At 33.6% G+C, this 10,000-nt stretch overlaps 2 protein-coding genes across 2 annotated transcripts in view; one reads left to right on the top strand and one right to left on the bottom strand.

The window, feature by feature from the left end:
- The window catches only part of pnpla2 (patatin-like phospholipase domain containing 2), a 15,552-nt gene extending 10,549 nt beyond the window's left edge, over nucleotides 1-5,003 (bottom strand). The window contains exons 1-3 of the mRNA XM_056272637.1: nucleotides 4,521-5,003; nucleotides 3,536-3,768; nucleotides 3,241-3,306 (exon numbers count right to left, since the gene is read on the bottom strand). Of these exons, the coding sequence (XP_056128612.1) occupies nucleotides 3,241-3,306; nucleotides 3,536-3,768; nucleotides 4,521-4,707 (486 nt within the window). The 5' untranslated portion in view covers nucleotides 4,708-5,003. The remainder of the gene's footprint in view (nucleotides 1-3,240; nucleotides 3,307-3,535; nucleotides 3,769-4,520) is intronic.
- Nucleotides 5,004-9,688: 4,685 nt separating this feature from the next.
- The window catches only part of pidd1 (p53-induced death domain protein 1), a 17,160-nt gene continuing 16,848 nt past the window's right edge, over nucleotides 9,689-10,000 (top strand). The window contains exon 1 of the mRNA XM_056272626.1: nucleotides 9,689-10,000. This exon is cut by the window's right edge and continues 300 nt beyond it. Coding sequence (XP_056128601.1) covers nucleotides 9,805-10,000 — 196 coding nt within the window. The 5' untranslated portion in view covers nucleotides 9,689-9,804.

Consider the following 10,000-nt stretch of genomic DNA (forward strand, 5'->3'; position numbering starts at 1 on the left):
AAATGTGTGATAGCATCCGATCCATGGTAGCTTTCATTAGAAATCAACACTTATATCATCCTACCTCAAGGTAAGGTGTTCAGTGACTACAAGAGAGAAAAATCTACCTTTTATAATTTTAAAAATGTATTTTAAAAAATTATAATTTTTTTATTATAAAAAATGATAAAATTTCATAAAATTTTATAAAAAATTTATAAAATTTAAAATGTATTTAAAGATAAATAAATAAATTTATCCTTTTTCTTGACATATGTTTGAAAATCGTTCTCCGTAACCAAAAACTACCTTGAATCTAATGCTATCACACATTTTTTAAATACAGGGTCATATACCTACACAAAAATCACCATGCGGTTTAATCCCTCAAAATGGTACCAATCAACCCTCTGTCTCACGGCCTATTATGATGAAATAGTTCTGATACATTTTCAATAAACTGAAATGAAAAAAACAAAACTGAGAGAAAAAATTGTGAATGTTAAACCATTAAGGTAGATTTGTGTTTTACTGCAGTGCTGCTAACAGGCAGAACAGTGGAAAGAGCAGCAGCTTTCAGAGCGCTGGCAGTCTTTTTATATTTGGCACAACACAACACATTATTTAGGATTCTTGTTGGCACGCACACACAGCCAACGCACATATGCAAACATACACTAATCCCGGCCTACACACACACACACACTGACTCATTCACTGGCACGGTACGCAGGGAAGGCGAGCCAAGTGCCAACTGCACAATCATTGACTTATGGACACCAGCTCACTGATCTTACTGATCTGACATCAGCTTGAACTTTTACCTTTCAATGACTAATAACAGAGATGCCATTTAAACACATGCACTTCCATTGAGGGAAACATTTCGTCTATTTCAGAGTAGTCTTTTTTAAGAGTGTCAAATGAGAGTTTGTTTCATAAAATGGTTTTTAGAGCTGCGTGGCAAAATAACAACCATTAATAAACATACAAATGAGTGGAAAGAGGAGTATATCTCAAACAAAAGAAAAAGTCTTTGCATTGTGACATTATTTTCATGATAATATATCCTTCAAATTCTCATCACTGTATTAAAAATCTTATTTAATTTTTTCCAATGAAATGAATGTACTATGTTTTAGTTCAATATTGTTTTTTTTTATTTAATATTAAATGGAATTGAATTTCATGGTACTAAATTATATTTATGGAATATTTATGATCCATTTATTACCTATATTAATAACTTTTTGAGCATAGACCTGAAAATGAAAGTTCTTGAAACTTAAACTGTTTTAAATCTTAAATGCTGTAGAGCACAGATTAAGTTTGATCTCTTTTTTAAAGACCAAATGTGGCAGATTATTGATTATTGTTGAAAAAGTGAAAGTAAAAAAAAAGTTATAGAAGTTTAAGTGTATTATGAAACTGGGTTAAAATACTATTTATACATTTTATATGAAAATATATATTTTCCAAAACATGTTTAGCTCCAATCAAAGCCATAAATCTAAACAAGTTGTGCTCCAAATTTGAGGTTCTCTCAAAAAATGAGCTTTCAGTAAGATTTTGTTTGTGTGCAGTACTAAGCGTTTCCACTAGATGAAATTCCCTTCCCATCCTTTTCCAATGTGCTCATTTTTGACTGTGAACAATACAAGCGTGACCATTTTTTTTTAATATCCTTATTTTTTTCGTACCATTCCGAAATTGTTTTTACCAAAGAGCATTTAAAAAGGTACATATTTAATTGTAATGATAATAATGTCACGATGCAAAAATCGTAATGGTTCTAAAAAATAAAATAAAAAATACACTTAATTTTTCTAAAGCAAAATATAATTTCTTTTTTTTTTAATGTGACCTGAGCATTTTTTGTGAGATGCGCTCAAAAATGAATAGGAAGCGGAAAAACACACTGCTCAGAAACACAAACAATTCAAAACTCAAGGAAAACAAGAAAACTAGAGCAAAGATCAGAAAACTGGCAAAGGTCACCGATCCGACGACTAGAGGGGAAATGAAAGAAAGTAAACCCTACAAAAAACAACAACAACAAATAACACTATTTATCCTGGCACAACATCTGAATCCAGATGAAAACAACACCGTTCTTTACACAACCATCACTGAATATAGAAGTTCCCCATTTCTCAATGACACACAACTTTTTAAAAACAGAAGTAATAGTTACGCAAGCTTTTAAACATTTTAGCAACATTTTAGAGAGATTTCTGCCCTAATTTAGTGCTGTTTATTATGTCAAACATCACTATTGCTCATATTAAGTGAGTGATTTAAACAACCATCAGTAATAAACATCAGCATGTAAACTACATGTAAAAAACAAATGAATAAACAAATGAATAAGTAACATTAAATATGCTCTGAATTCTACATACACTACTGTTCAAAGGTTTAGGTTTTTAAAAGAAGTCTCTTCTGTTCACCCAGGCTGCATTTATTTGATCAATAATACAGTAAAACCCTATTTAAGTTTTTAAATATAAAAATATTTTTTACAAAAATTAAAATTTAAAATAACTGTTTTCTATTTGAATGTATTGTAAAATATAATGTATTCCTGTGATCAAAGCTGAATTGTCAGCATCATTACTCCAGTCTTCAGTGTCACATGATCCTTCAGAAATCACTCTAATACGAGGATTTGCTGCTCAAGAAACATTTATTATTATTGTCAAAGTTGAAATCATATTTTTGTAGAAACCGTGATACATTTTTTCCAGGTTTCATTGATGAATAGAAAGTTTAAAAGAACGGAAAACAGAATTCTTATGAAATATTATATTATAAATGTCTTTACTTTCCATTTTAAACCATTTAAAGCTTCCTTGCTGAATAAAAGTATTAATTTTTTTTTTTTTTTTTAAGAAATTCTTACAGGCCCAATCTTTTGAACAGTACTGTAATAATCACTTCTACCTTATTCTAAATAAATAAACTAAGACTTAAATTGACAGTGTTGTGTTGCTTTGAAAAGATTAACATTGCAACTGAATTATGACTGCATAATATTTCCATAAATTGTATTTTATCTTTTTAATAATGCAAGAAACAAAGCAAGTCGACTTTGCTTTTGCTTAGTCGACCAGCATTAGTGCTTCAAATTTAGTGATATATGTAACACAAGCACATGATGACACATGCTTGCAAAAATCTGAGAGAGCACAGAAAGCCTAATCATATTGCAGTTGTAAATAAATATTATGGGTAATAATTATATAATGACTGGACACTCACCACTCCCTGCAGGGTCGGCGGTATCAGGCCACAGTACACGGGAATGTAAGTACTGCATATACACGCCTGTACATATAAGAACAAGGGATTTGGACATGAATCCACAATAATACTGTGATCTAATTCAAAACCATGTGCATTTACTGTAAATATCTTGAATTCATGATTGTTTACAGCTGAGTATTATTATAAGGTCATGTGAGCTGATTATCACTAAACCTACTGCAGTGTGTTGATTATGGGTTAAACAAGTGCTAATGAAGATGTGTTTGAGTGTGTGTGTGTAAGTACACACTTGCACGAGTTCCTCGTTGCTGTTGAAGTGTGACACCAGCACGTTTTCTCCGTCCGTCACGCGGGTGAGAGAGATGCCCAGGCGGCCGCTGGCCCTCGTGTAGCTGTCGGGGGGGAGCGTGCGGTGAAGCATGTTTCGGATGATCTTCACCAGGTTAAAGGCGGGGTGCATGGGCCCGAGGAAGCGCTTCCGGGCTTCTTTAGCCACGTCAATGATGTTGGCTCCGGCCTCTCCTGTCACAGGACCAGAAAGAGAGCAGTCAATGATCACAGCAACAGGTGGATGTTGTGCCACGAGTCACGACACACAAGAATTTAATCTTTGACACAGATACCACAGATGGTACACTAACAAAAAAGGACCTTAAGAAAGAAAATAAAGCTTTTGCTTTGTGACATTCTTTTTCATGATAATGTACCACATTTTCTAATCAATTTCTCATTACTGTAATGTGAGAAAAAATAATGATTTATTATTTCATTTTAATAAAAATAATGTTCTGATGTATTTTTCATAATAATTAACCACATTTTCCAATCAAATTCTCAGTGCTGTAATGTCGAGAAAAATTATACAATGTTTTAATAGTAAAATGTTAATATTTATCATGTTGTCATGGTGATACCATTGTTTTTTAAACATGTACTATGGTAGTACCAACGTTATTTTGAAAGTGCTTTCCAGAACCATAAAATATCATGGTACAATGGTAAATCTAAAAAATGCCATGGTATTACCATCTGGTTCCGTCAAAGTACGTTTTATTGTATTTAAATGGTGCCCCAATCAAATAATACCATGTTTTTGCCATGCAAAATATCTATAAATATGTCCATGACACATCATGGTACAGTGATAGTATAACATGGTGATACTATGGTATTTTGAAAGGGTAAATGTCCCAAAAAAACACTGAATTACCATGACACTAAGTACTTTTTCTTGTGAATATGTTATGAGGTGTAACATATAAATCTGTGTTTACCCAAACAGGCCCCGCTGACCAGCGCAGAGGCCGTGAGCGCGCCTGCGCTCGCGCCGTAAATGTGACGCGCATTCTCCACCAGAAACGGCGCGTGCTCCTGGAGAGAGCTGGCCACTCCGATGTGATAAATACCCAGAAAACCACAGCCAGCGAAAGAAATATTCCACGGAGAGTCGATAGGGAACATGATTTTTCCTCTTCTGGAAAAAAAAACTCTTCAAATAAAGTTAGTAAATCCCTCTGGTTACTTTCGTTTACAGTCTTTCACGCGCTTGACGCACCGCGGACGATCCATACATGACATCAGAGTGAGCTTCTAACGTTTGGGTTATAATAACTACCTAAACACTAACGTCTTGCGGTTAAAAAGTTTCTAAAGTGATGAACAATCACTGACACACGTCTGTTGAATGGACATCTGCTTTCTCCGCTAGCTTGTTAAATAACTTTGCGTACAGTGACCGGTGTTTTGACTTGCTCCTCCGTCACAAAACAGGTCACAAACATCATTAGGGAGGGGCGTATTGACATTGGGCGTGGCTGAGGAGATAGTAGCCAATCAGAGGCTGCGCTTTTGGACCCCATACCCTTTTACTTAGCTGTCATTTGAAATGTTTCCTCGAATGTGTTCCAGTTGTCACGCGCCCTTATCAGTTTTGTTGTTGCATTGATTTTTTTGGTTCTTGCATTATGACGTAATTCTGTGAAGCTTAATGACTAGGTCATTTTGCTTTTTAAATGTGAAAATAGGTCTAGTTTAAATATATTTTTCATTATAATTAACCACATTTCCCCCCACAAATTCTCATTGCTGTAATGTGGAGAAAAATGAGACAATGTTTTAATTGTAATATATTTAATATTTATGTTTTTTGGACATGGTATCATGGTGAAACCATGGTATTTTAGACATTTAGGCTACCATGGGTAGTACCAAGGTCATTTTTGAAAGTGCTTTGCAGAACCTTAAAATGTCATGGTACAATGGTAAATCTAAAAATACCATGGTATTATCATCTAGTGCCGTTTTGTAGTATGTTATATGTTATTTAAATGGTGCCCCAATCAGATAATACCATGTTTTTATCATGCAGAATATCTATAAACATCTTATAAAAAAAAATCAATGCAGAGGTATCATGGTACAGTGATATGGTACAGGTGTGGTACATGTTATGGTGATACTATAGTATTTTGAAATTCACTATGGTACTAAAGTTCCTGCATTTACATGGTGTTGCAAGTGCTTAATTCTGTGAAGATTGTAATGACTGGTCATTTTGCTTTTAAAATGTCAAAATAGTTTAAACATAAATATGATTTTCTATGATTTTTCGCTTATAAATCTATTTTGCATGATCTTTATACTGTTTGAATTTTGCTGAAAAATCCATTAAATAGCCTATAACACATTAAGTACACACAGACACACACACACTCATATTATGCTTTCAATACCAATATTTAATATCAAAAATGTTTATTGTGTTAATAAACAGCAGCTAGTCCATACTGTATGTTATTTTAATAGTGTTTTCCACCTTTGTACAGTGTTTTACAACATATCTTACCAGGGATCCTCCCAAATGACATGGCTTTAAAAATATGTCCTCTCTGGGGATTTAGAGAGGACAGATTACTCTGCAGAACTGTTTTGTTTGCCATGTTTTTATGATTTATTTAACCTCAGTATTGTGTCAAGATTCCCTGTGCATGCACTCGTGGGACACAGGAACGTTCTCCCATAAATATGTGCTTTGAGCTTTGGGATGTCAGAGAGTTCAAGGTTCACAGGGACGACACACTACAAATTACCTAAAATGAACCACCACGATTCCACAAAATCAAAATTCTGGGCATCTTTCCTGAAATTATTTTCATGCCTGGAACATTACAGCTTGTCCAAAAACACCCTTGTCACCATTTTCATAGCATTTAGATATTTATATAAGATGTTAAAGTCATATGTTATTTCACAAATAAATGTATTTAAAAATGGCCTGAATGTTTTAGCCAAATATCAGTATATTTTGAACTTCTACTTCTATTAAAAATAACTGAATAAATGGTTTATCAAGCAAAAGATATGTCACTGATATTAACTTTTTTTTTTTAAATTCAGCATTACAAATTTAAGTTAAAATGTACATATATATTATGTCCTGTGACTGGTCAGCATTTCTTTTAGGTTTTTCACAATTTATTATTTTCATTTTTGCCTCCACTAGATCCTGTGTGGAAAAAGGTGCAGATATTCCATGTCTTTCAATTACATTAACTCATAAAAACGGCTAGTATAATAAGTAGAACAGGACAATTTAGCTTAGAATCAAAATCAGAACGCACTTTATTATAATTATGAAAATAAAATTATAACACTGTATCCAAACATAGACTCAATCTGGAGAAGCGAAGTCTTTGGGTTTGTTGCTGGATATTTTTAGGTCTCAATGAATGTTCCTATAGTGTGTTGTGAAATGACAACAGCAAAACTGTATCCTTTGGCCCACATTTGGACAGCACTGAACAGAATCTCAAGGAGAATATTTTCCTGGGTACTTTAGTGAGGTCAGTCATGGGCATTTCCTCTGAAGACATGTAAGAATCAATTGATATTCTGCCTTGACCTCTCACCTCTGTGCTGAACACGTTCTGTTAAAAACCAAATGCATTTATATCTTTCTCAGACAGACCCAGTTCATTATTTTCCATCAAAATAAAATTCTTCGGATGCTTAGATGTTCATCTCATCCCCCACTTTCATTCCCTCATGAGAAGGATATTTATCCTGGATTCATCCTGGAGTCTCAGTGGATTAAACCAATCCCACACCTCAGCTGGTGGTAAAGCGGACATGTTGAGACATGCATAAAAACACAAGCAACAGCAGAGGTTGATGATGCTTCATTTCATTCTCTCTCACACAACCAGACTGTTAGATAAGATAAGATTTATTATATTATATTAGGCTATTATACATTAAAGGGATAGTTCACAAAAATCTAAATTCCATCATTATTTACTCACCCAAGTCATTCTATAATCTAAACTTACATGCAGTTCCTTCTTTACATAAAGGAAGATATTTTGAAGAAAGTTGGTAACCGAACTAAGTGTTGGGAAATATTCGCAATATATTTTTTTTACTCTTTCTGTTCCATTTGAACCGGAAAAGGGGCTTTTGTGTATCGTATGCAGCGCATTTGAATGCAATCTACTCCAAACAAAACTGAAATTACAAACTCTGGTGCCTATGGAACATTTTAAATCTATTATGCGGTCACTTGAAGAAGACTCAATGATGTGCAAATGTTTTTAAGTGTTTTAATTTTATTGTTGTTTTGATTTGTACGTTTGTGATTGTAACTGCTGTCCATTCTTGGCCAGGACACTCCTGTGAAAGAGATTTTTAATCTCTGAGAGATTATCCTGGTTAAATAAAGGTAATATATATATATTTTTTAAAACAGTTGCTGATCCCCATTGACTTCCATATAGAATCTGTACTTGGTTGCCAACATTCTTAAAAACCTTTGCTTTTGTGTTCAGCACAAGAAATTAATACAGGTTTTGAACAACTTGAGTGTGAGAAAATTATGACTTAATTTTCATTTTAAGGTTAACTATCCCAGTTGTATTTTTTATTTTATTTTTAGCTGTCACTGTCTCTTTAAGAGATCTCCTCCCGCCCTTAGCTCAAAGTTCCGCGGTGTATGTGTGTGTGTGTCAACACGAAACATGTGCATGAAACACGGAAGTGAACTTATTGTATTCAACAGATGTAAATGTATCAAATGAATATTACATTTCGGTTCTATAAGTGTTAGTTTAATAGAATGCGCGAGACCGTATTTTGTTTGAACGTCACAGAAACGTCACGTCCATCAAGAAATACGCGCCTAAAATCCTGCATTGTAAGTGTTTATCGCTCAGTTTAACGAGTTAAGTGATCATTCAGTCAGACTGTTACTAGTTAACGTGATCTATGACTTATAAATGTTCTGTGTGCTGTATAAATGTTAAGTGTTTTGCCAGCACTCGTAAATGTTGTTATACTGTAATGCAGCTGTGATTTAGTTTTAGCCTCATGTGAATGAATGACAATGGTGCCTTTACAGTGATTTACAATGGTAGATGTCATTAAAAATAAATAAAATTTTGGCAAAACTGCACTTACTAAAGTTTGTGAAGATGGTGGTCGACACAAATGGGTTTTCAGGGGCCAGTACAGATATCCAGAAAGTATCATGCTAAACTATAGGCTATATACAGTTCAGGTCAAACGTTTGGAAATATTACTATTGTGAATGTTTTTGAAAGAAGTCTCTTATTTTCATCATGGTTGCATATATTTGATCAAAAATAAAATCGTTTAAAAGTTTGGGGTCAGTAATATTTTTACTTTCTTTTTTTTTTTGAAAGAAATTAATACTTTTATTCAGCAAGGATATGTTAAGTGATAGTAAAGATTTATATTGTTAGAAAAGATTTCTATTTTGAATAAATGCTGTCTCTTTAACTTTTTATTCATCGATGAATCCTGAAAAAAAGTATCACAGGTTGCAAAAAAAAAATATTAATCAGTATATTCAAATGATTTCTGAAGGATCATGTGACACTGAAGACTGGAGTAATGATGCTGAAAATTCAGCTTTAATCACAGAAATAAATTATATTTTAAAGTATATTAAAACAGAAAATCATTATTTTAAATTGTAATAATATTTCACAATATTACAAAGAATGCAGGCTTGATGAGCATAAGAGACTTATTTCAAAAACATTTCAAAATAGTAATGTATCCATACTTTTAGTACTGGTATATGTGCAGTAATGCATGTAACTGCAGATTAAATGCTTACTTGATTTCAGCAAATTGTGTGCATTTATTTAACACTATATTTATCATTATAAATATTTCATTTCATATTAATTAACACATTCAAAATGTTATTAATGCATTGTCTAAACTGATTTATTTATCATTTATCAGTAGTGGTGGTGCTCAGGTGCGGATCCTGAATTTTACTCACTGCAGTTCATTGTTACATTTGATTGATTCTGAACATTTCCAATTAACACCTTTCTTTCTTTCTTTCTTTCTTTCTCTCTCTTTTCTGTCACTCCAGTGCAGGGGCTTGTCTGGACATGACACCGGTCTAGAGATGTGATCCCACCACGGTGATGGAAAGATGAAGACGGAGCTGGCAGATTCACCTCTCTGTCAATGTTCTCACTATATGTGGTTTGTAGGAGGGGCTGAAAGAAAGAAAAAAGAGAATATATGGAGAGGGAGGAGAATAAACAGGAGGAGGAGAAAGTGAAGCTGGCCACAAGTGATGGAGGAGAAGAAGGCCATATTGATGGTTTTTCAGATGAAAGAAGGGTGATGATGATGGAGACGGAAGTGCATCTGGCCTTTCCAGATTTCACTGGGAAACCGGAATTAGATGAAAGTCCACAATTAGGACTCTCTTTTT

Source organism: Rhinichthys klamathensis, unplaced genomic scaffold, assembly GCF_029890125.1.
Source record: "Rhinichthys klamathensis goyatoka isolate OS25496 unplaced genomic scaffold, OSU_Roscu_1.1 h1tg000341l_1, whole genome shotgun sequence".
Lineage (NCBI taxonomy): Eukaryota > Metazoa > Chordata > Actinopteri > Cypriniformes > Leuciscidae > Rhinichthys > Rhinichthys klamathensis.